This window comes from Aythya fuligula, chromosome 5 (assembly GCF_009819795.1).
Source record: "Aythya fuligula isolate bAytFul2 chromosome 5, bAytFul2.pri, whole genome shotgun sequence".
NCBI classification, from domain to species: domain Eukaryota; kingdom Metazoa; phylum Chordata; class Aves; order Anseriformes; family Anatidae; genus Aythya; species Aythya fuligula.
In genome coordinates this window covers 32,110,234-32,134,031 of record NC_045563.1, presented here as the reverse complement: position 1 = coordinate 32,134,031, position 23,798 = coordinate 32,110,234, and the positions used below count along the sequence as shown (strand labels likewise).

General features: G+C 58.3%; 1 protein-coding gene across 1 annotated transcript in view; it reads left to right on the top strand.

Moving 5' to 3' along the window:
- The window catches only part of DGKZ (diacylglycerol kinase zeta), a 39,512-nt gene extending 18,625 nt beyond the window's left edge, over positions 1-20,887 (top strand). Inside the window, exons 2-31 of the mRNA XM_032189502.1 lie at positions 752-860; positions 1,598-1,693; positions 2,319-2,396; positions 2,723-2,779; positions 3,853-3,921; positions 4,352-4,423; positions 4,721-4,837; positions 4,919-4,990; positions 5,360-5,455; positions 5,733-5,815; positions 6,328-6,388; positions 6,785-6,898; positions 7,295-7,435; positions 7,799-7,877; positions 8,161-8,216; positions 9,238-9,300; positions 9,522-9,595; positions 9,688-9,799; positions 10,156-10,355; positions 10,643-10,743; positions 10,879-10,958; positions 12,115-12,184; positions 13,872-13,912; positions 14,407-14,597; positions 15,097-15,128; positions 15,944-15,987; positions 16,311-16,431; positions 16,918-16,954; positions 17,249-17,348; positions 19,788-20,887. Coding sequence (XP_032045393.1) covers positions 752-860; positions 1,598-1,693; positions 2,319-2,396; positions 2,723-2,779; positions 3,853-3,921; positions 4,352-4,423; positions 4,721-4,837; positions 4,919-4,990; positions 5,360-5,455; positions 5,733-5,815; positions 6,328-6,388; positions 6,785-6,898; positions 7,295-7,435; positions 7,799-7,877; positions 8,161-8,216; positions 9,238-9,300; positions 9,522-9,595; positions 9,688-9,799; positions 10,156-10,355; positions 10,643-10,743; positions 10,879-10,958; positions 12,115-12,184; positions 13,872-13,912; positions 14,407-14,597; positions 15,097-15,128; positions 15,944-15,987; positions 16,311-16,431; positions 16,918-16,954; positions 17,249-17,348; positions 19,788-19,904 — 2,683 coding nt within the window. The 3' untranslated portion in view covers positions 19,905-20,887. The remainder of the gene's footprint in view (positions 1-751; positions 861-1,597; positions 1,694-2,318; positions 2,397-2,722; positions 2,780-3,852; positions 3,922-4,351; positions 4,424-4,720; positions 4,838-4,918; positions 4,991-5,359; positions 5,456-5,732; positions 5,816-6,327; positions 6,389-6,784; positions 6,899-7,294; positions 7,436-7,798; positions 7,878-8,160; positions 8,217-9,237; positions 9,301-9,521; positions 9,596-9,687; positions 9,800-10,155; positions 10,356-10,642; positions 10,744-10,878; positions 10,959-12,114; positions 12,185-13,871; positions 13,913-14,406; positions 14,598-15,096; positions 15,129-15,943; positions 15,988-16,310; positions 16,432-16,917; positions 16,955-17,248; positions 17,349-19,787) is intronic.
- Positions 20,888-23,798: the final 2,911 nt, after the last annotated feature.

Here is a 23,798-nt window from a genome sequence, read left to right as displayed (position 1 = left end):
AGCCCCCGCTTCGCCGTGCAGCAGCACCGCGGGGGACGGCCGCCAGCCATCGATGCCCAACTTCTGGGCCGCCCCGTGCTGCTGGCCGGCCTCCTCCCCGACGGAGAGGAGGGCAAAGGGGCGCCGTGCACCGACACCTCCATCTCCTGGCCTCTGGAGGATGGCGGTGGCCACGCGGCGAGCGGCGAGGCAGAGCGGGGCGGGCGGTGGGCCGAGGAGAGCTGGCTGACCATGCTGCCCCGGCTGCGGCCGCTGCAGGCCGGGCTGCTGTCGAGGGGTCCCCGCTGCCTGCGCCGCGCCTCCTCCCACCTCCTGCCCACCGACAGCGGCTGCGGCCGGGTGCCCCACGGCCTGCCGGGCCGCTACCGCCGCCTGAGCCAGCGCCGCCGCTCCAGTGACGCCCTGCGGCCCGGGCTGCTGTCCCCCGGCCGCGCGTGGCGGCTGGCCCAGCAGTGCGCGGGGGCAGCCGGGGCCGCCTTCCCCGAGTGCTTGGGACCGGAGCCCGCCTGCTGCCCCGACGGCTGGAGCCCCCGGCTGCTGTATGTATGGCGGGGCGCAGGAGGTGATGCAGAGGGAAGGGAGGTTGGGAGGGGTGAGAGGGTGCTCTGCGCCCCCGGGAAGGCTGCTTCAGGCTCCGCCGCATCTTGGTGGAGCAGTCCGGGGTGTGTTGCAAGGGATTTAACATCCCTGAGGGCTTCGGTGTGTGTTCCTTCTCCCCTGAGCTAATAGGCGGCCCTCCCGTGTCTTCCAGGAAAGCTATTGCCAAGTCCAGCCTCCAGCACATGGTAGCCCAGCCAAACCCCACGCTAGCCCTGAGGAGCGAGTCGGAGAGGCAGATCCGCAGCACCGTGGACTGGAGCGTAAGTTGGGTTGCATCTTGCGAGTTGTGTTGTGTTGCACCGGGCACTGCATGCAGTGGGCTCGTGGCCAGGAAGCAGTGGGCTCTTCCCATGCTGAGGCTTCCCAGGTGGCTTCGGCTTTGACACATTTATGGCCCCCGCCGTTGCCACCAGCTGGTGCCAGCATCTGTGCTGCTGGCAGCACCCCTCGACACTGCGAGGAGAGGCCGTGCAGCCACAGGCTGTGCCCTGAGAGGGTGGCACAGATACGGCGCTTCAGCTTTTCTGTTCCTGCTGTGGAGGGCTGCTGGTGGCTGGGGCTGAGGACAGGAACCTCTGCTCCTTCACAGGCAGAGCCAGGCAGGTTTTAAGCTGCACCTTTGGGTCATAAAGCAGAAACTGTTCATTTGTGGTGAATTTGCCCAGATGGCTCCTCTCAGGGTGGTGGAAGCGGTGCTTCTGTGCAGGACACTTTGCAACTGGGCAGTAGGTCCTTGCTGTGGGATCCGAAAGGGGGGAGAGTCGGTTTCCTGAGGAGCTCTGATTGCTAGTGGGTGGGTGGTGGCAGCAGCTTTGTGAGGTTTCCTTTGTGCGGATGTTAGCCCTGGTTGTGCAGTGCACCTTGTCGCCCTGGATTTAGCTTCTTCTCCCTCCCCCCACACCTCCTTCCAGTTATCTTGTCCCTAGCACAAAGCACTTTAGGGATCGGATGCCGCTTTGGGGGTGCTCTCAGAAATCCGTTGTCTCGTGCCTTTCAGGAGACTGCAGTCTACGGGGAGCACATCTGGTTTGAGACCAACGTCTCTGGGGATTTCTGCTACGTTGGGGAACAGAACTGCATGGCAAAACTGCTGGTAAGTCACCTGGGGTCACCCGCGGCCCTCGCAAGGTCCGCAGATGCAGGCTGTGCTGCCACCCGGCGGAGAGACCACGAAGGCTCTGCCACTGCCTGGTGCTGGGAGAAGAAGCGTGGGGGGCCTGGAGAGCTAGCAAGAGGAAGAGACCATGTGTTCCTCCTACATCTGTGTGCTGGAGTGCCGCATCCCCGGTTTCTGCCAGTGCCGATGTTCGGTTTGCGGTTGCAAACCAGCCAGAAGTGAGATGATGTTCCAGGGAAAGGTTGTTGGGATCCCACATGCTTAGAGGAGGAATCTGAACCCATCTGCTCTGGAAAGACCATTCAATAGTGGGGAAAAATGAGCTCTGGAGACCCAAGCCTGCTGTCTCCTGACCCTGTATAGCAGGACTGGAGCCCAAACATATTGTGGGCACCTCCCTGCTGTGTTGCAGAACCAAGAGCATCAGCTCTACGTACATGTTTAAGTCCCTTCACTTGCTTACTAGGTTGTATGTAACTCCTGCAGGACTCGTTCTGTGCTCTGAAAAATATGAAGGCAGTGTGAGGGGAGATTGAGCTTGCTGGCCTCTGAACCCTGCTGCTCACGAGCATGTTTTTCCTCCTCTTTTCTCATCCTCCAGCAAAAACCTCTCTCCAGGCGTAAGTGTGCAGCCTGCAAGATCGTAGTGCATACGCCCTGCATAGAACAGCTGGAGAAAGTGAGTAAAGCCTGTTAAGCCCCTCTCTGTGGCTTGCAAAGCTCTAACAGCCTTTGCCCTGTCTCTGGGATAAGGCAATTCAAGAGGGTTGGGAACTGCTATGCATTGTGGTGAAGAGGGTTTCTGTGAGGAGACAATACCAAAAGGAGCGCTAATGATGTGATTGGGACCCCTGGCCCCATTTTGTTCAGTGAGAGAGATAAGTTGGGAGTTTCATACACAAGCAGTGAACATCTCCAGAGGCTCTGCTCTAGTAAAATAAATTCCGGTAGGTTTCCTTCAGGTGATGGTTTTACTGATTCCTCCCATGTGTGTTCAATCCACAGATAAATTTCCGCTGCAAACCTTCCTTCAGGGAGTCAGGATCCCGGAACGTACGGGAGGTGAGAGATGTGCCTTGGACTGTGCCCATGTCTGCCTTGTCACCTTTCCAGTTTGGTGACAAAGGGATCAGATGCTGCCCGCGTGCTCCCAGCCCATGCTGGCAGCATGTTGTCCATCAAAGCACTGGCATTGTGCTGCCTCCTGGCTTCGAAGAGGAGGTGCAATAAAGGAATCTCTCTTTGCCAGGCACCAGCACAGACTGGTTGTGTGGAGAGAGGAGATTGCAAGCAGCAAAAGGCAGAGCGTCTGCTGGTTTGCATGTGCTACAGCTCCTGTACCTGCACGGGGGGGGGAACCTGCAAGCAGTGTTTCCTGAGAGGGTTTTTGCCCCTCCTGTGCTGGTCCCCAAGCAAATAGAGCAGGCAGTGGTTTCCTGAGTCTCCACAGTTTGGAAGGGGGCAGTGTGGGCTCACTTCTTGCTTTCTTACTCAGTCTTGCCGTGCATGACACAGGTACTCCATGTAGCAATGGAAGAACTCCGCAGTGGTGCTGTTGGACCCCTTTATTCCACATCGTGATGTAGTGGGTGCTGCTTCTTTCCTCAAAGAACATGGCTGTTAGGAGCTAGGCAGGCAGCTGCTTGGCTGCAGGCACTCTGATCATCTTGCTGTACACACAAACTGTCTCACAGGGGTTTTTCATACCTTCCACTGTCACTTTTTTCACCTTATCCTGTGGTCATCTAGTCAGAGATATTGAGACAGAGATGTGATTTATTGCCAAAGTAGCATTCCACACTACTGCTTACCCACTCTTTCGTTTGCTTTCTGTGATCCTGTCTTCCGTTTCCCTTGCTTCCTTCCTGTATTTTTTTTGTTTGTTTGTGTGTGGTTTTGTTTGCTTGTTTGTTTTTGTTTTGTTTAATTCCCTCTTCTCTGAGCATCTTAAGTTGGCCTCAGTTCTTTGGCTTTGACTAGAGGTTTATTGCTGGTGCATGTGAACAGTGGGCTTGCTGCAATAGCAGAGGTCCTGGCTGGCCTGTATCCATTCCTCATGCCCGTTTCTCCATTCTTGCACATACTTATCCTTTAACTATTTTTTTTTTTTTTTACTTTTTTTCTTTTCTCTTTAGCCTATAGTTGTCCGGCATCACTGGGTGCACCGGAGACGGCAGGAAGGGAAATGCCGGCAGTGTGGCAAGGTGAGAGGGCATCTTGTTTTTTTCTCAGCCTGAAGGAAAGCTAAGGTCAGACTAGGAACAACAGCAGGGCTGGGAGGCAGAATTCCTGCATAACATCCCACTATTCCTGCTAGGCAGGAGCAGCCTAGGGCAAAACCAAGGCTCATGCCCTGTTTTGCATAGTGAAATACTACCTAGGTCCCATTTAGAGTTGTTCTCCCCCTGGGCCCAATGAGTCCTAGAGGGACATATTTTATTCCTGACATATTTTATTTGGGTAACAGGGTCACTGGTGCTGTAGTGGTGGTTGGGGCTATCTGACAAGGATCCAGAGGGCTCCAGCTGCAGGCACATTCTCTTTGTTTATGTCTTTCCAAGTGGTGGGAAAGTCCTGCTGGATGGTAGGAAGCTGTCAAAGAATTCCCTAAGCCTCTTAACCTTCCCTCTGCAGGGTTTCCAGCAAAAGTTTGCCTTCCACAGTAAAGAGATTGTAGCCATCAGCTGTTCCTGGTGCAAGCAAGCGGTGAGCAAAGCCCCCAGTGAATGTCTTACTACTCTGCTCTGTATCTAATGACCCCTGTGTTCTCTTGGGACTCCCCTAGCTTATTCTCTGCAGCCTGCCCTTACAGCTCCTCTCAGTGGGGTGGCTGGAAGCTCTTTTGGTAAACTCTCTCCTCAGTGCCTCCCAAGGGAAGCCTTCCCATTACAGAACTCCTATGTCATTTCCTACAGCAATGGCATGGGGGGGCTGGGAGGAGAAAGTGGCTGTCCCCAGCAAATGGAGCAGCTGAGTTTTCTCTCTGTCTCTCTGCTTCTCCAGTATCACAGCAAAGTGTCTTGTTTCATGCTGCAACACATTGAAGAGCCCTGCTCACTGGGGGCTCATGCTGCTGTCGTTGTTCCTCCCACTTGGATTTTGCGGGTCCGACGGCCCCAGGTAAGGCATATCAGCTCCTGGGTTAGTGCCTGACTCCTGCTTGCCCAGCAGCTCCTCACACAGTTTGGGTTTTATCTCCAGAACCCAATGAAATCCAGTAAGAAGAAGAAGAGGACATCATTCAAGCGGAAATCCAGCAAAAAGGGTGCTGAGGTAAGAGATAAGGGAACGGGACCTTGTGTTGGAAGGGCAGAGGGTCTGGGCAGCAAGGAGCAGGATTGGGAAGCAAGGGCGCTTTGCAGGGTCTGTGCTGAGGTTAAGGAGAGTGAGGTGGAGGGAGGGTGCTGGGGCAAGGAGGAGCCTCGGGGGGTGGCTGAAGATCTCAGAGGATGGCACAGAGATGAGAAAGGCCGGGGAGGTGAGTTATGCCTGCTGGCAGGGTAAATCCCAGCTGTAAGGCTTATGGGGTGGCTGGGATGTTTTCTTCCCCCAGCTCCTAATCTGTGTGGTGTTAGCACTCAGATGGAGGTGGGAGTTCACATCTCACCAGGTTTGTTGATGAACATATGGCATCTCTTGCAGGAAGGGAGGTGGAAACCCTTTGTCATCAAGCCCATGCCAGCTCCTCTCATGAAACCCCTGCTGGTGTTTGTGAACCCCAAGAGTGGTGGGAATCAGGTATGGCCTTTTCCTACACCTCCCTGACAATGCAGCTCTCTGAGGCCATTGCCATTTGGCTGCTGAGAACTCTGCATAGCTTTGATAATGTCCCAGCTGCAGAAGAGGTCAGCAACCTCCATGGTGTCAGTTTGCTGCCTGGTGCTTCCCTCCTAACCCAGGCTTTGCCTGAGTCCCCCCGAACACCATTGTCTTGGCCTGTCCCCAAAATCAGATGCCTTCTTTCCTCTGTCCACTGGGAACTGCCTGTTTCCTGAAGCCTTTCTTATCCCCGTAGGGAGCCAAGATCATCCAGTCCTTCATGTGGTATCTCAACCCACGGCAAGTGTTTGACCTCAGCCAGGGTGGACCCAAGGAGGCGTGAGTACTGATGGGGGCAGCACCCTTCCCTTCCCCAGAGCTCATTCTGCAGCTGGCAGAGGCCTGATGCTCCGTAGCTCCCTTGTGCAGAGACATTCAAACAAGTTCAGGATCTGAGAGGCTTCTCTAGGACATGTTCTGGCCAGTCCTGACTTTCCAGTGTTTTCTGCAGGACAGATGGTCCAACCTTAAGGCTAGTGGCTAAGAGATGAGCTGAGAGGTGACATTCCCCAATCTAATTTATGTTGCATCAATGCCACATGAGTCCGGTTTGTTTGCTGTGTTTCAGTTTATCCATATGTACAGTGACTATAAATAGCCCACTCTTCCTCCACAAGAGCCGTTGAAGGCAAAATTACCATGGCTTGCCCACTGCTGAGGTGACAGGGAGACGAGCACAGCTTTGTGAATGCCACGGGGCTCTGTGAGGGCAGGGACCCTGCAGTGACACCTTTCCCTGGCTGCAGTCTCAGTGTCTGCCCTCCCCTCTTGTCCCTCCCTGTTCCCTGCAGGCTGGAGCTGTACCGCAAGGTCCACAACCTGCGGATCCTGGCATGTGGGGGAGATGGCACGGTGAGTCCCCCTGCCCCCTGGTGCCCTCCATAACCTTGCAGTACCCTTTCAGCAGCTCCCCTCGCTGTAATCCAGAGCGGGGCAAAATGTGTGCACTCTGTCTGTGGTGCGACTGGTAGCACCAGATGCTGTGGGTTCCCTCAGGCACCTTTCCAGGGTGCACCATTTGCATGGTGTGTCTGCTTTTGTGGTCACTGTGGGGAGCAGTGTCCCCACTGGGGTTTCTGGTATCTGCTGCAGCACCCGTTTGGAGCAATAAGGAACATGAAGAGCCTCAGCAGTGGCTAAGGGCACCTGTCTCTTTCTGTGGCCATAGCTAGTGCTCCATGTCACCTTCACCTACTTGCTGGTCCCTGAAATAACCAACTGTTTCTCCGCGCTCTCTTGCTCGAGCAGGTGGGCTGGATACTCTCCATTCTGGACCAGCTACGCCTCAACCCACCTCCTCCTGTGGCCATCCTGCCCTTGGGGACGGGGAACGACTTGGCCAGGACACTGAACTGGGGTGGGGTAAGTGATGGGCAGAAGAGCTTACTGCTGCCAGAGGTGGGCCTGAGTGCTTTGACCCTGATTCTAGATGTGTGGCAGGGATTTGCACCAACGTTCTATAAAAACAAACCAAGTGTCATTTGGACAGTAACTGTTCTTCTGACATTTGAGTTACCCTGAATTAGATTATAATATATTAGGGCATTAACAAAAGCAATCATTATTTCATACTTTCAGGAGATTTTTAGGAGAAAGATGTATTGTTTTTAAATTGAAAGCCCCTTTTAATTGTTGTGCATTCCAGTAGAATCTGTCTTTTCCACATCCTTTGCTCTGGGATGTCTGCCCACAGTCCACTGTCTCTGGGACATCTCTGGGAGACAGACAGCAGACTCACCAGATCCTGCTCTTTACCAGGGTTACACAGATGAGCCTCTGTCCAAGATCTTGTCACATGTGGAAGATGGAAACATTGTGCAGCTTGATCGCTGGAACCTCCATGTGGAGCCAAACCCTGATGCAAACCCTGAGGAAAAGGATGAGGCAGCCGCTGACAAGGTGGGTCAGCTCCTCTCTGCCTTCGTTCCCTGCTCCGCTGAAGTATCTGCTGCACCCCGGCTGAGCAGGGGCTGGCTGGATGCTGCATGGTCCCCTATGGTCCCTGTTCCTGGGCTCTGCCTGTCCTGTGGCCTGTGCCAATGTTGTGAGGCCACTGAGCTGAGGGCAGCAGAAAAGGGGTGGTCCATCACCTCATGCTGGTCACCTCTTATGTCCTGGGGGGAAGGCGAGTCCCCACTCAACCTCATGAACACAGTGCATGGCTTTACTATAGCCTCACCTCGTCTTTGCCATGGCCACACACGGGCAGCCCCATCCTGCCAGCAGCAGGGTTTCCAGTCTTATTCTTCCATTCCATTTCAGCTCCCCTTGGATGTCTTCAATAACTACTTTAGCCTTGGCTTTGATGCACGGGTGACACTGGAGTTTCACGAATCCCGAGGTAGGTGGCAGCAGGGTGCGGCAGGGCTGGGGCGAGGTCTGTGGTGAGGGGGTGCCACAGAGGTGGCTCCTCAGGAAGGCAGATGAGAGGATTGATAGAGGGACAGAGGTGAAATCAGGGGGCTGAGTGGAGCTGTCGAGAGGGAAGAGGGGTGCCTGCAAGGGAAGAGAGCTGGGGACTGTCCTGGCTGAGGCTGGCTGGAGAGCCGTGTTTGGACAGAGCAGGCAAGGGAAGTATTTCCACGTGCGGGCCAATGACCTGGACTTTGTTCTTCTTTCCCTAGAGGCCAATCCAGAGAAGTTCAACAGCCGGTTTCGGAATAAAATGTTCTATGCTGGGGTGAGTGCATGAGGGTATCTGGGCATGCCCTCGTAGATTTGGCTGGAGCTCAGGCATGGCCCCAACTCTTGTTCACAGTCTGAAGCCACAATTCTGAGCTACTGGGGCCAGTATACACCCAAACTGAGCCCTGCCCCTGAAGCTGGAGAGGTGCTAGAGAAGGGCTGAAGCCCTGGGAGTTGCAGCTCTGCTTGGCTGCAAATGCTTCTGGTGGTACAGCTGACTCTCTGGCCTGTGGTACAGTTGCTCCTTTGATCTCCTGCCACTATTGTTCTTATTCTCAGGCTCGTGGACAGTCAGCCAGGCAGGACCTCCCCAGAGCTGTGGGAAGGCAGGCTGGCCCTCCTGCAGGGGAGCGGGAAGCCTCTCTATGCAGTCCCCACACTACTTTGGTCTTTTTTTTTTTTCCTTTTTTTTAAACCTTGGGCCAGTTACAGCTCCCTGGCTAATAATGCCTCCTAGAGTCTTTGTCTCAGGATCTTGTTTATTTGTCCATCCCTAGGCCCTCAATGTACCTCCCTACCCAGGTGATGGTGACTGGTATTTGAGCAGTACTGAAGGCCAAATGCTGCTCTGCACCATCTCACATCTCTCCTAGTTGTCCCCCGTCCTCGCTGCACAGTTAAACACAAAGGGTACCTTAGGATCTATGCAACAGAGGCCATACAGTCTCTCCTGGTATCTCTAAACGGGGTCACACGATCTCTGTTTTATGCTTGAGACTGAATTTGTCTCTTGTGACTCGAGCGTCTTGGTAGAGGAAACCCCCCTTGCTTGTTATTCCCTAAAGCCAGGACTGGGCTAACAGGGGAAAGTGAGGTGCCCCAAGGTTTTTGGTAGGTAAAATGTCAAGAGGAACAGATCAGGTTGTTTTGAGAGGGGGAGAGAAGAGGATTTCTGCCAGCAGACAGGGAGGGTCTTTGCTCCTCTCAGCAGCCGAAGTCTGAGGGTGGATGGCAGGCTTCCTGGCTGCCCATTTCAGTGACCGTCTGGGCACTAACTTTGTCTCTTGCCTTGGCAGACGGCTTTCTCCGACTTCCTCACAGGGAGCTCCAAAGACTTAGCGAAGCACGTCAAGTTGGTTGTGAGTGTGCATCAGTGCTCTGGGCCAGGGAGGGGGGCAAAAACTGTACTGGGGGTGAGGAGCGTCCCCTCTAAGCACACTGAGTACCTCTGAGCTCCCCTCCTCTGGCTGGGAGCTCAGTGGCCATGAGGAGCAGAGGGGGAGGCCGTTTCATCCCAAGTGGGTAGGGTGGGACAGAACCCCTCGTTCCAGCAGCCTGAATGCCCCTGTGTTGTCTCCAGTGCGATGGGACAGACCTGACCCCCAAGATCCAGGACCTGAAGCCCCAGTGCTTGGTCTTCCTGAACATCCCCAGGTGAGCAGCTCCTTGCGTGCTGGACTCCTCACTGCCTTCCAACAGATCTGTGAGTCTGAGGGTGCCTGTTCATGCTCACTGTACCCTCACAGGTACTGTGCAGGCACTATGCCCTGGGGCAACCCCGGCGAGCACCACGACTTCGAACCACAGCGCCACGATGACGGCTGCATTGAAGTCATCGGCTTCACCATGACCTCCCTGGTGAGTTGGTGCTGTCGCCGGTGGTAGCTAGCAGCCAGGGGAGTGGCAGGGGAGCTGGAGTTAGATGATCTTTAGGGTCCCTTCCAACCTGAGCCATTCTGTGATTCTATGAGTGACCGGTCCCATCGCCCAGGAGTCAGGGAGCCCCACTGCTCCTCAGCTCTCCTCCTGTGGAGTTGTGGTGCTGGCAAGTGACAGTATCTGAGATTTAGGCAAGGTGCTGTCATGCACTGATCCCTGTGAATCATCTGAAACCCTGAGAACTCAGCTCACTTGCAAAGTCTGGCCGTCAGTGGGTGTTCTCCCCATCCACCTCTCAGTCCGTGCTCTGCTCTCACTCTGGAATTCTTTCCCAGGCTGCTCTGCAGGTGGGTGGCCATGGGGAGCGGCTGTGCCAGTGCCGGCAGGTGGTTCTCACCACGTCCAAGGCCATCCCCATGCAGGTGGACGGGGAGCCCTGCAAGCTGGCAGCTTCCTGCATCCACATCTCGCTGCGCAACCAAGCCAACATGGTGCAGAAGACCAAGCGGCGCAACTCCATGCCTCTGCTCAACGAGTAGGTTCCTCAGATCGGCCTGTCACCTCCTCTCCAAAGCAGAAGGGGTGGATGGGGATGGGGAAGGACTCATCTGTCACTCCCACGAGCATTTCGATCCTCTCAAGGAGGGGCTGGGAAGGGATCAGGCTGCAGATGTGTAGCCAGACCCTGATGCTGGAGAAGCTGCTGGTGGCAAGCTCCCACCCCAGCCTGTGCTCTTGCTTGTATCGGAGGAGTGGGGTGGATAAGAAGAAAGTGAGCTGTCGCTTACTGACCCTTCTCTTTTCCTTCCTGACTGCGTGCAGCCAGCAGCCAGTACCTGAGCGGCTGCGAATCCGGGTGAGCCGAATCAGCATGCGCGACTATGAGGCACTGCACTACGACAAGGAGAAGCTCAAGGAAGCCTGTGAGTGACCAGCTGAGTACCCAGGGGTGGGAACTGCACTCCCCAAGTCCAGCAGTGCCCACAGCTGAGCTGTGTGAGGTGCTGGGGATCAGGCACAATCTGCTCCCTGAGTTGCGTTTGTGTCCTGTTGTGCAGCCGTGCCGCTGGGGATCATCGTGGTTCCAGGAGACAGTGACCTGGAGTTGTGCCGGACCCAAATCGAGAGGCTGCAGGAGGTGAGGCTCTGCATGGGAAGTGGTTGCAGATGGATGCTGAGAATGGAGGGGCTGGGAGAAGGGATTTCTAGGCCTCTTTGATCTGCACACACCAGCACACATGCTCACAGTTTGCTTTTATCATGTGATGGAGGCAAGATCCCAAGCTGGTTGGCATATTTCTCCCTGCTCTCTAGCGACTTATTTCTCAGCATTGCTCTTCTGACCTTGTTCTCCCGGACAGAGTGTCAGTGGCCCAGAAAAATTCCGGGCCAGTGGAAGAGGCCAGTACACATCCTACAGGGACCTGTCACCTCCCGGCTGTTTGCGGGGAGACCTTTCCTCTCTCCATGTACTTGTTATACTGTGTGTTCCTTCAGCCTTCTGCAGGCTCTGTCTCCTTGCACAACTCTGCCTCTCCCTGGGTACCTGGATTAGGGTTGCTCCCCCTTCCAAATCTTTTCAGCTGCAAGTACTAACCTTAATGCTCCTGCCGCTGTGCTAGTGCATGCCCCCAACCTGCACACAGGCCGCATAAACCTTGCTCCTGGTGAGCAGTGCCTTCTGAGCCCACAGCGGGGCTTCTGGTGTTGTACTGCACAATCCATTTTTCTCCCAGAAGATCTACAGGACAACCTTCCAACCCGAGCCACTCTGTGTTTTACCCCTTCTCTCTCCTTGACCAAATCCTGTGCTCTGGCCCCGGAGCAAGGCAGGGACCTTGGCCTGGCAGGATGTAAAGCTTCTTGCCACATCTGCAGTGTGGTGACAGAGCCAACCCCTGGGGGACCAAAGAAGGGACTGGGGGCTGCCCAGACAGGCACTGTAACAGCACACCTTGCCTTTCTGCAGGATTTCCCTCCACAGCCCTCTGCTTTGCAGCGCCTGCTCTTTCAGGTGTGTATGGTTTCGCTCTGTCCCCCAGGCCCATCTTTCATGTACACCATGCTGGTCTTGTGGGCTCATCTTGTGGCATTTCTCCAGTGAGATGGCGTGTGTCAGCTCTGGTTTGTCCCATGCTGTTTCTCATCACTGTGTGCTGTGACTGTGTTCAAAGTTCCCCTTTCTGTCCAGGTCCCTGCATCCCTCCAGTCTGCAGGGACCTCCCAGGGCAGGAGGGACACACTGGGGAGAGAACAGGGAGGCCAAGAGACATAACTCCTCTTTTTTTATGCAGGAAGGAGATGGAGCCAAACCGAAGACACTGTCATCCCAGAAGCTGTCACCAAAGTGGTGTTTCCTGGACTGTGAGTATCCTCTTCCCCTGGGAGCACTGTGCATGAATCAGGGGGGTGATGGGAGAGGCCTTTAGTGGCAAGCCAAAGAGAGCCATGTGGGATCTGGGACTCAAGGATGCTGGGGTCTTTGTAGCCAGGTTCAGTAGTTTTTGGCCCCAGGCTGTGCCTCTGGCTGCTTGCCACAAGTGAAGCAATGTGCCTGCGAGGCGAGGAGCATCTGCTGGTCTCCAGTCCCCAGAGCTGAAGGTGGCTCTGCAGTGCATGCCTGGTCTTTACAGGACTGGAGGGGCTGCTCTCCTGTGTCGTGCAGGCAGGGGGCCCCCATGCTCCAGCACGCTGGGAGCAAGACATCACCTTTTTTATCCTGGAGGTATGGGGACGAGTCTCCCTGCTTGTCTTCAGCTGCTTCTCCCTCCCATCCTGGGAAGAGCTTTCTCATTCCTCTTTGTCTTTGCTGACCTGGAGGCCAGAGCTCTCCCTGTGTACCTGGAAGCTGGCCGAGAGAAGTGACTACGAGAGATATTTCATCTCCCTGACTCGCAAGAGGAGTTTCTAGCTCCCAGTAGCAGGGCGTAGGGCAGAGCAGAGCTGCTCTCCTCCTGTGTTGTCAGAGGGCAGCGCACAGGAGCTTAGCCCCTGCGTGCAGGAAGGCTGCTGGGGGCCAGGAGGAAAGCCAAGAGCAAAAGCCAACCCCATCCCTAGAGCTGACAGCTCACAGAGATACTGCTGTGTTTCCTCTGAGATTCCAGCTCTCAGGCACATGTGTTGGGCCTCTTTATTGTGGAAGGGGACACCACGCACAGCCACGAGTTACAGCATGGGCTTGGGAAGCCTCCTGCTAGGCAGAAAGGATGTAGCTTCTGCCTTGGTGCCTTCGGCCCTGCAGGGATGGCTGCTCCCAGGTGTCGCTACCAGGACTGCTTTCCCTCCTCCAGCCAGTCTCCCAGCAGCAGGTTCTGAGCTCAGGAAAATGTGTCAGGAAAGAGGCCAGGGCCTCATTCAAGACAGCGCAGGCTCATTAAAGCAGCTGAATTACAGCAGCTTCATGGCTGTAAATCTCCAGCCAGGACAGGATAAACGGGGTTCTTTCACTCCTCTAATCTGCTCCGGCCTGTCCCCACTCCTTCTGCAGAGAGAATTCCCCAGGTCCCCAAGGGTCTCACCAGAGCAACCTCACCTGGGCAGCCACCAGCAGCCTGGTGTTCTTCCAGCCCTCAGTGCCACAATTTCCCTGTGCTGTGCAACAAGATGTGTCATGTTAATCAGAGTGTTTCCTCACCTTGTCCAAGCAGATTCTGATATGAGCACAGCCTTGAGCCTTGTCTCTTCTCTCAGCATTGCAGCTGCAATGCTGAAACACCTCAAAATCCCCAGAAAGGCCGTGGTGCCAGCTAGGTATGGTTGTGCCTTCCCTCTGCCTCCTGATGTTGCCAGGAATCATTGAGGAGAGGACACTGAGCAAAGGCACATTGCGTGGGGCATGGAGATCTGTCGGGCTGCCTCTCAGGTGGAGAGAACAGCGGGTCCCAAAGGGTAGGGGGCTGCTCCTGGCTGGGGGGTGCTGTTGGCTTTGCTGCACCCTCAGTGCAGGTCACGGAGTGGCTGAACAGTTCACCAACACCCCGTGGTGGGGAGCAGCCACCCCACTCGTTCCCCACCCAGAGTCACCCCATCTGTCCCTGTCCCTGTCTTGCAGCAACCACGGCGGATCGGTTCTACAGGATAGACCGTGCGCAGGTGAGCGTGGGGAAAAACAACCTTAAACTGAGGTGGGGGAAGCCCAGGGGATGGAGACCACCGAAAGCAGCCCAGACTGCTTGAGGCTAGGGGGTTGGAAATGGAGGGGGGATGTTTAATGCCTCAGCCCAGAGCAGGTAGCAGGGTGGGAGCCACCCCACAGAGGCTGTGTCTCACTGGTGCACGAGTTTGTCTTGGCATCACCTGTGCACTGTGCAGGCAGCTGGCAGGGGAGAGGTTGTTTTAACCCAGCCAAATGGGGATTAGTGTCCAGGCATCATCAGGGGCGTGCTTTGGGCCAGGACAGGAGTCCTGTGAGGGTCTGAGAACCTTGAAGGGGGGCAGAGGCTTCCCAGGCGGAGCACCCAGGACTCTGAGCCATCATCACTGCCGAGTGTGTGGGTGGGACACGAGGCACGGGGCGTGAGCAGATGGGAGATGGAGCTGCATAGACGTAGGTCTTGCTTCTAAAGGGGCTGACTTGTGCGTTCCAGGAGCACCTCAACTACGTGACGGAGATCTCTCAGGATGAGCTCTATGTGCTGGACCCGGAGCTGGTGATCACCCAGACTGTGGGCACCTCTCCTGCCATGCCTGACCTCGTGGACTCATCCGCTGCACCTACTGGGCACCATTTTGCATTCCCCTCCTCTTCCTCCTCTCCACCCTGCTCTCCTGCCCCCATGTGAGTCTGGAGTGGGGGGAAATAGGGTGCTGGGCCTCGGGAAGGATGGGCAGCAATGTGGGAGTCATGGATGGCTTCATAGCTTTGATCCCTGGGCTGGGTTGCAGAGGCTGCTCTCAGGAAGTGAGCAAGAATTCCCTGCTCAGTTAGACCCAGGGCTGGGATGCTGCCCTGCCATTCCTGCTCCCTGCTGGCTCGGCTGAGGGCAGTGGAGCACCACCAGGCAACTCAGCCACGGGGCTGAGCTCCAGCACCCTCCCTGTCCACGGGCATGGGTCTGGAGCTGGGGGTGGAGGTGGGAGTGGGGATGGGAGAGAATCCAGCTCGGGATAGAAGCAGATGGCGTGGGCAAAGGACAGCTAATCCTTTGGCCTGCTGCTCCTGCCTGCTGGAGGAGTGCCACAGGTTGGCATCTCCACAGCCATCCCTCCACCCACCATGTGCTCTTCTGGCTGCTGTGCTGCCAGGGTTAGTTATGCCTCTTCTTCTTCCCTTCCAGTGCTGAGGCCGAGCTCTGCCTCCCGCAGAAAGGTGAGTTCTTCTGTCCTCGCTGCAGGCGCCGAGCAGGGCTCGAGCAGGGCTCTCAAGCTGCCGTGCCTCCTCACGTGTCGAGCTATTTTGGGTTCCTGCCATCACTTTTTGGCCTGTCCTTCCTCTGATGTGCAGCCAGGAGCCCTGCAGCTCGTGTGCTAGGCGGGGGCGGGTGACCCCAGAGGCGGGCAGGAGAGACCTGAGGATGATTTGTGGAGCTGCCCAGGCCAGGCTGAGCTGCAGGGGAGGGCAGGAAGCAGCATGGCAGGGGGGTTAATCCCCCACCTGCGGAGCCGTGCGCCGCTGCCTGGGCCAGGGGATGTCTCTGCCAGGCCGCTGCGGGAGCTCGGGAGGTGGGAGCACAAGGTCAGGGGCCTCGCTAAGCTGAGCAAATGGAAAGAGTTTCCTGGAGCTTGAGCAGAGCCCAGTGCCTGGAAGTGTGAGTGAGTCACTGGTGAGAGGCGTCTTGGCCGCTGGCCGACACCCAGATCTGCTCCCTGCTTCCATCACCAGGCACCCTGCCCACGGGCACAGCCCCTGCTCCTGTACCACACGTCTCCCTGGGGCTGAGCTCTGGCTGCACCCCCAGATGCATGGGTGCCCCTCTCCCTCACCTGGCTTGTCCCCCCCATAGCAGAAGGTGATGGAGCTGTATAAAATCCGTGTGGTTGCTGCTCACCCTGAGAACAAGGGGTTAGCTGGAGGACCTCAGCTGCCTGCTTGGAGCCTCTGGTGTCCAGCTCTTGGCTCCCCAGTCAGATAAATAGCATTGCAGCTTTGCTTGTCTGATCCCAACCCGTCTCTCTTCTTTGCAGATGACCTTCTGATAGAAGCTGCCAAGAGCGGCGACTTCAGCAAGGTGGGTGCTTTGGCTGTGTGCCACGACACAGCCAGGGCTGGCTCCGAACATCACTGCCGACCTGCAGCAGCTCCTGTTGAGGCCCTTCCTCCAGGCAGCACCCAAGGGGGTGAAAAGCAGGCGGGCTGCTGGCAAGGAGCCCTGATCCTCAGCTGGGGAACGTGGAGGGAAGGGACTTTGCAGCGTGGCTGAGCTGGACAAAGCTCCCTGCCCGGCACCGAATACCCACACAACCTGCTGGGTACCCCAGGGACGCAGTGCCAGGGCTTGAGGGTTATGGATGAGCATGGAAACTCACCTGGAGCTCTCTGGCAATCCCGTAGTTCCAAGAGCTGCACCGGGCTGGAAAAGACCTGATGGTGCGAGACTCCTCGGGCCGGACCGTCCTGCACCACGCTGTCAAATCAGGGAGCAAGGACATCGTCAAATACATCATCGAGAACGGTGAGCTGGGGCTGCCTTGCTGTGGCCAGAGTGCTCCTGGGCACAGGATCCTGTCCCTCCAGATTCATCACACCCTCCCACTGTGGCACGGGCTTTCTTTAGCCTCTGTCTGCAAGTATTGGGGTGCCCCCAGGCTGTTACCACATCCTTGCTGGGCCCAGCATGTCCCTGGGAAAAATTTCCCAGTGTCCCGCTTCTGCTTTCGGGGGAGCTGACCTGTTGTTTTTGGCAGCTCCTGCTGAAATGCAGGCTGATTTATTTTTATTTAGATATTTCTCTGTAATGAGACCACAAGCAACTCTTCTTCCCTGCTCTCAGCTGGGGTCAGATGCAGTTGCTGGCCCGAGTGTTTGGGAGCCCAGCCCCTCGCAGGCGGTGCAGATAGCAGCCCCTACAGACAGAGGCAGCGTGTGCCTGGGGAGCAGGGTAGGCCCAGCTCTGCCCCACAGCTGGGTCTCACTTGCCCTGCACTCTTTCTCTCCACAGCCCCTTCAGAAATCCTCGATGCCACAGAGGAGGAGAAGTAAGTCGTTTCCTGACCCGTTTTACCTTGTTGGCCGGACCCCCTGCACGATGACTAGAGTCACCCAGGCCCTTCTCATGCCCCGCTGTCCTCGCTGTAATCCCCAGACAAGGCTTCCAGCCTGCTCAAACCATCCCCAAGCAGCATCCCCTCCTCTGCCAGGGCTGCCCGGACAAGCATGCAGCCCGCCATGAGCTCCTTCTGCAGCCCGAGGGACATCCCTCACACGCAGTGCTTGTCCTGTCTTGTCACGTTGATGGGGAAGGTCTCACATCTCCCCCTTTTTCCCCTCAGCGGTGAGACCAGCTTGCACCAGGCTGCAGCGTTACGCCAGCGCACGATCTGCCACTACATCGTGGAGGCTGGGGCATCGCTGATGAAAACGGACCTGCAGGTGATGGCAGAGGGCTGGGAAGGGGCTTGCTGGGGGCACCGTGGCAGGAGCAGGGCCTCACAGGGCTGTCCGAGGAGGAGATCAGCAGCGTTTTGGCTGGAGTCTTTGCCAGCAGGCAGCCTGCACATGGGAAAGGCAGAGCTGGGAGGAGAGGAGCCATTCAGGGCTCCCAGCAGCAGAGGGGTTAAATCCCTCTTCTCCCCCCCCTTCTCCCATTTGCTTCTCCCTCTGTTGTTTTATTAAATTAGGAGCAAGGCGCTGGAATGTCTCATCCCTGTCTCCCCCTTCCCACCCTCTGGGGTCACAGCGAGGACAGTCTCTCTGGCGAGCTCCCTCCCAGCTGCAGGGCTCCCCCCGCGGAGCCGGGCTGGGAGCGCTCGGAGCTCCTCGGGTGAAGCAGAGAGTGTCAGCAGGCGGTCGGGGCCCTCTCCTTCACATGCCAGATTAATTGAGATGTGTCTTGGTGCCAGGGACTCGTGCCAGCCCCCGCAGAGGAGCTGCAGGAAGGGGGCTGAAGCGGTGTTTTGGTACGTGAGGCTCCTGGGGCTGGCGTGGCAGCGGAGGGGATGTGCTCATACCTGACAGGGGAGACGAGGTGCCACGTCCAAAAAATGCAGCCCATGGGGCCGCAACCAGGAGCCGGACCGGGGCTGCAAGCTCACTGGGGCTGGTGGAGCTCGGGGGCTGCCTCAGACAATGAGCAGCCCCTTTGCCAGCTGCCGGGGGGATGCTGTACAGACAATCTCTGGCTACCGATCAGTCCTCCTGGGGGGCTGGCCCGCTGGGGGCTCGGCCGGTAGCCACAGGATGAGAAGGTGCTGCCCAGCTGAGGGGAGAGCCAGCGGGAGAGGGCAGCTGGGGAGGCACGGCCCTTCTCGGTGCTTCGGGCAGGGGCGCAGGCTGAGGTATCTGCCTGATGAGCAGCCCCAGACCTGCCAGCACAGAAAGGAGCCCGGCTCAGGAATGACGCCTGCCCCGGGGCGCGGGGCTTGCGTGTGCCTGCGTGAGCACATGCCTGGCTTTGTAGCTGCCTGGGGACCCATCTGCTCCGTGGCGCTGACCTTGCGTAGCCCCCCGGGTTACAGCCTGCCTGCACAGGCAGGAGCTAGCCGCGGCAGAAAGCCCGCTGCAGGACCCTTTGTCAGACCTGCAGCGCAGCTGGGAGACAGCCTGATCCGTCCCCTGCAGCGGAGAGGGAGGCTGGCCCTTATCAGGTAGCATGCATCAGCCCGGCCCTGCAGAGGGGCCCTGCGAGCTCCAGTTTCAGGCTGTGGATCTGGGCAGGCAGTGCCGGATCAAGGCTTCTGCAGGGGGACGAGGGAGAAACTCAATTCCTCCTCCTGTTGTTTTTTTTTTTTTCCCCCCTTTGCTAAATGACTGCTCGGATTCAGCCGATGCAGAGAGGAGGCCCCCCGAGCAGTGAAGCACAGAACAGCCCCCAGCCCCCTGCCCGAGCGCCTGCTTGCACAGGACCTTGTGGCATGCCCGTGTGTGTGTGTGTGTGTGCAAAATAGGCTCTTGCACACTTGGCAGCCAGAACAGAGCTGTCCCCGTGGTGGCTCTGTCCTTACGGCGGGGTGGGCTCGAGCTTTCTGTACCCACGCAGGGCAGAGGCTCCTTGTGCCCGGCCTTTGTTCGTGCTGAAGCAACGGAGCTGCAGGTTGTCCTGAGGGCCCCCGCGCCCCCTGCAGCCCCCCGTGCCCTGCTGTGCGCCGCGGGACGAGCTGGGCAAGCCGTGCTTCCCTCCGGGGGCCGCTTTTCAATGGCAGCGGCAGCGTGCCAGGTTTCTGTGGCCTTTCTCAGCAGAGGGTTTGTTCAGCACCGCAGAGCCCGGGCGCTTAACGAGAAGGAGCGAGGAGCAGGGGGAGGGAGGGGGAGAGGAGACGTAGCGGCGAGCTGTTAACAGATTTGCTTTTTATGGAGTGCGGGAGTTCATTAGTGGACACAGTCCAGATGGCTGCAATAAGCTGGTGAAATGTGAGCCTCCTCCGGGAGTGGGAGCGCTGGTGAGGCTGCGAGAGGGAAGGGGGGTTGGTATTCCCGGGCATTCCCCAGACATACCCCTCATTCCTCACCCTCTCCTGCCTGCCTGCGCAGTGCCGGGGAAGAGCAGGTCACGGGGAGCAGCCTTTGTCTCCTCTGCGGGGCTGGTGGAGGTGGGACTGGTCCTGGTCCTGGTCCTGTCCCACACGTAGGGTGCGTGGCCCTTTTTGGGATGGCTTCCAGCCCCGCGGCTCAGCTGGGCTCCTCGGGAGCTCGCTTTTGCCCCGTAGCAGGCACACGGGCAGTGGGTGCTGCCTGCCTCAGGGCTTGGCTGTGGGGCTGCAGGGCCCATCCAGAGCCCCCTTTTTAACGGGGGAATCTCAGGGTGCCAGGAGGGCTCACAAGACTGCCTTTAGGCCGTGCTCCTTGTGCTGACGTGTTGCCTCCCCCCCGCAGGGAGACACCCCCAAGCACAGGGCAGAGAAAGCCAATGACCCTGACCTGGCTGCCTACCTCGAGAACCGACAGCACTACCAGATGATCCAGCGGGAGGACCAGGAGACAGCTGTGTAGTGCTCAGCGTGCCTTAGCCCAAGCCAGCTCGGGCAGGACGAGAAGAGGACGGCACCTGGCAGAGCTGTGAGTCTGGCCCAGCCCTCCCTGGGTGTCAGCCTCGGAGGAGGAGATGGAGACAGCAGAGCTCTGCTCCAGGCTGGGCTGGGACTCTGTTTGAGGACAGTGGGTATTTGGGACTTGAAGCCCGGCTCTTTGTGTGTCCCCCTTTGCCTCTCATCCACCACGTTCCCTGCTCTGGATGGGCTCCTTCCCAAACCCCACTGGGGCCGGCAGGGATGGAGCCGCCCGTCACCTTTGCACAGGGGAACGCTGCCAGTGCCCCCGGCAGGTCCTCAGCTGTGACCCACGTGGGATGTCCCTGCTCAGCCCTCTCCCTGCCGGCAGTGCCCCCCATTAGCCGCTTCACTCGGTTCACGGCCCCTTCCTGCTCTCCTCCCCAGCAGCCACGGGAGGTGCAGGCAGGCAGCAGCGTTGCCTGCACAGGGGCTGTGAGCCTAAAACCTTGCCCCGAGGGAAGCTCTGCGACTTGTGGCCTCTGAGTCCTCGTCCCTCCTGCTGCTTTGGGACTGCCCCGGCTCTCTGTGGCAGGAGGAAGGTCCCTGGCATTAGGGGACGTGCACCCACCCCTTCCTCAGGGCTCCTGGGACTAGCACAGCTGGAAGCCTGGCAGCCGCTGCCCTCCTGGGTGCCTTTGGTGCTGGGGTCTGTGCTGCTCTCAGGGATTCCCCCCGCGCCCCCAGCCTGTGGGTGTGCATCCTCTGAGCATGACTTCTGCCAGCCCCGCAAACGGGACCCAGGACTTCGCAGGGAAAACCTGGGAGGCTGCCCTGCCCAGACACAAGCTCCCTGGGCAGGCGGCCAGCCTACCTCCAGGGTTTTAGCAGAACGAGGGGTTTGGATGCGTAGGAAGCATCGGGGACCCCGGCCCTGAGTCCCGCATGTGCTGGGCTGGCATTTTGGGTACCACCTGCCACGGGGCACGAGGCACCGTCTGCCCTGCAGCAGCTGTGAGCCCAGGGGTAGCAGAGCAGCCCCTGCAGCAGCTTTTGCAGCAGCAGCAGCAGTCTCTGGGATGCAGAGGTGGCAGCAGGGGAGGAGAGCAGGCAGCTGAGTGCGTTGTGGATCTGCTTGGTGTGTTCAGTCAGGTGCAGGTTGCTGCTGGCAGGTTGAGTACCAGGAGAGGAGGCTGGGGCTGCCCCACCGTGCGCTCACACCCAGCTGTGGCTGCTGCACGGTGCCGGCTGACACCCTCTGCATCCCCCCACAGCACCAATACCAAAAAGAACGAACGTGTCACGATACCACAGAGAACCACAATGCTGTTCAGGCTTCAGGTTGGGGGGCAGAGTTACCCTCGAGTATGGGGGGAAGCTGGGCCAGGGCAGTGCGTGAGGCTGGTGTTGGGGTTCAGCAGCAGAATCAGCAGTCAATATCCTTGTCCTGACCGTGATGCTCCAGCAGTGCCAGGAGTTCCCACCAGTGCTGCTCGCTGGCTGCAGACAGACAAGGCACTGTCATCTTCTCAAAGGTGCAAGCTGCTGCCTCCCAGCCTGGTCTGGGGGCATTTACAGCCCCAGCTTCCCCCTTCCTCCCCAGTTTTGTATGTCCCTTTAGTTTTTGTACAGGTAGTTCAGAGACACACTGTCCCCCTCCCCGCCGGGCCCCTGCGTGCGTGAGCCGAGTTGCTGTGCAATTCCACGTCTGGCTGGTTTCTTAGGCAGAGGCGGAGGGGGTGTTTGTAGCCCTGCCCGCGGAGGGCAGGGGATCTGTGCAATACCTGGTTCTGTGTTTCCCAGATGCTGTCGTAGGACTGTATTTTTGTAACTCTGTAAGGGTGCCGGCTCTAGCAGGCCCAGGGCCTGGCATGAGCCTGCGCTCCTGTTGCTTTTCAACTTTGACTGTTTGGATGTTGTTGTTTCTTGCCATTGAAATAAAGAGTTGGATGTTTTAATTCCTCCCTCCTTTAATTGCTGCTGCAGTGGGCAAGGCGTGGGTGACGGCTGGCACTGAGCAAGGACTGACCCCAGGTCTTCTGTCCCACATCCCATTGCTATTCAGCATCGCGTGGAACAGGGAGAAGACCCACCAAGTGATGCAGGAGAGCTGAGAAGTGTGCCAGGAGCTGCCAGCTCCTGCCCCTGCCCTGCTCACGCTGCTCTGGGCCCCCGGGAGGCAGCAGTCCCATGATCACGCCTTGCCCTTTAGCAGCTGCACAGCTCTTGATGGGTTACAGCAGCAGCATCCCACCTCCAGCACCTCCTGCAGGGCCCTTCTTTGTGGCAAGCTGTCCGCCTGCTCCACGGGGTACGAGTCTGCCTTCCTGTCCATCCCCAGCCTCACAGGGGGGCTCCTGCTTCCAGCGCCGGGCACTGGGGCAGCATTGCGAGGTTGGGGATTAGCCGCAGCAGGAGGACTGCTATCTGGTTACAAAAGGAGGGGATTAGGAAGGCTTCTGCCTCCAGCCCAGCCGCTGACGCGTCGGGATGCCTGTGGCCAACACCATCCCTCCCGCAGAGCTCCCTTCGCAGAGGGGAGGTAATCGAGCCCGCCGGGCCCGGCGAGGGAGCTGGAGGCAGGCGCGGGCTGCGGGCCCGTACCTTCAAGTCAGCTTCACAAGGCAGCCTGGCCGCCTGCCTGGCACCACCACGGCCCCTTCTCCGTCCCCACCACATCGTCCCTGCCCCACAAAGCCCCCCTCCCTCTGGCTGCAGCCCGGGAGCTGCCAGAGGGACCCGTGGGTGCCAGGCCCTGCCCGGGGCCCAGCCGCGCGCGGTGCCGGCCTGCTGGCGCTCGGCCCGCGTCTCCGCAGCGAGGGCTGCCAGTAACCATGGCAATGGGTTTTCCAGACGCCCCGGTGTCGGGTTTATGGTGGGGGAGAGGAGCAGTTCCCGGTGTGGGCAGCACGCATGGGGTGTGTGTGAGCGCCCACGGGGACCCTGCCAGCCCGGAGTGAGGGCTGTGTAAATCGCCGCCTGTGCCGGCGGTGCTCTCGCCTCACCCACGCCCCAGTGAGGAGCTTTCCCCTCACACGTAGCCATGTCCCCGCGCTGGCACCGCTGCAGCGTGCGGTCACGGTGCCCCAAGGAGCAGGCTTTTTGTGCTGGGGGTGGAAAACGTGCCGCCAGCACGCCGCGAGTTGCCTTGTGATGGTGTTAAGGGGGTAAAAAGCCCTAGAAAAGTGGTGGGGAAATGCACCTGGGTTTGTCACGCTCACTTTCCTTCCCTTCCCTCCTTCCCTTGGTATGAGGCCCCTTTCTGCAAGCGCTGCCTTCTGCTTCTGATTTGAGCCGCAGGAGCCGCTTCCCCTGCATCCCGCAGAAAGGGCCCGGCAGGGACCGAGCGCGGCCCCGTCTGAAAACGGGGGGGACTTTGCCCAGAGCTGCGCCCTACCTTGGGCAGCACCACGCTGGGGGCTCCAAGGGGCTCTTTGGCTCCTGTCCAGGGCAGGCTGAAGGCAACCAGCGGTGCTCACCCTGCTGCCGGCTCTTCCCAGCTCTACGTGGCTCTGGTTTGCTCATCGCAGCCCCGTAACCCATCCTGGTGTGTGTGCCCCACCGATCCCACAGCAGCCCTGGGGGCTCTGCCAGCCCTCCTGCCCCTGCAGCCCCCAGCAACCAGCCCACAGCGTGCAAGTTGAGTGTGGCGCTCTTGGAAAGTGAGAGAAAAAGCTCATGGGAAGCAGTGCCCTGCTCTCAGCAGCCTTCCTGCTGGCTCCGGGGGGGGAAAATAGCCTGGCTCCCCACCACAGCCCTGTTCTCCTGATGGGTAATGTGAGGGGAGCCTCGGCTCAGCCCCTACCCCTGCTCTCCCATGGGGACAGAGATGGTGGCGGGTCCGTCCGTGGGTGGCAGAAGTCACCAGGAGAGGGAAGGAGGCACAAGGTAGGGACAC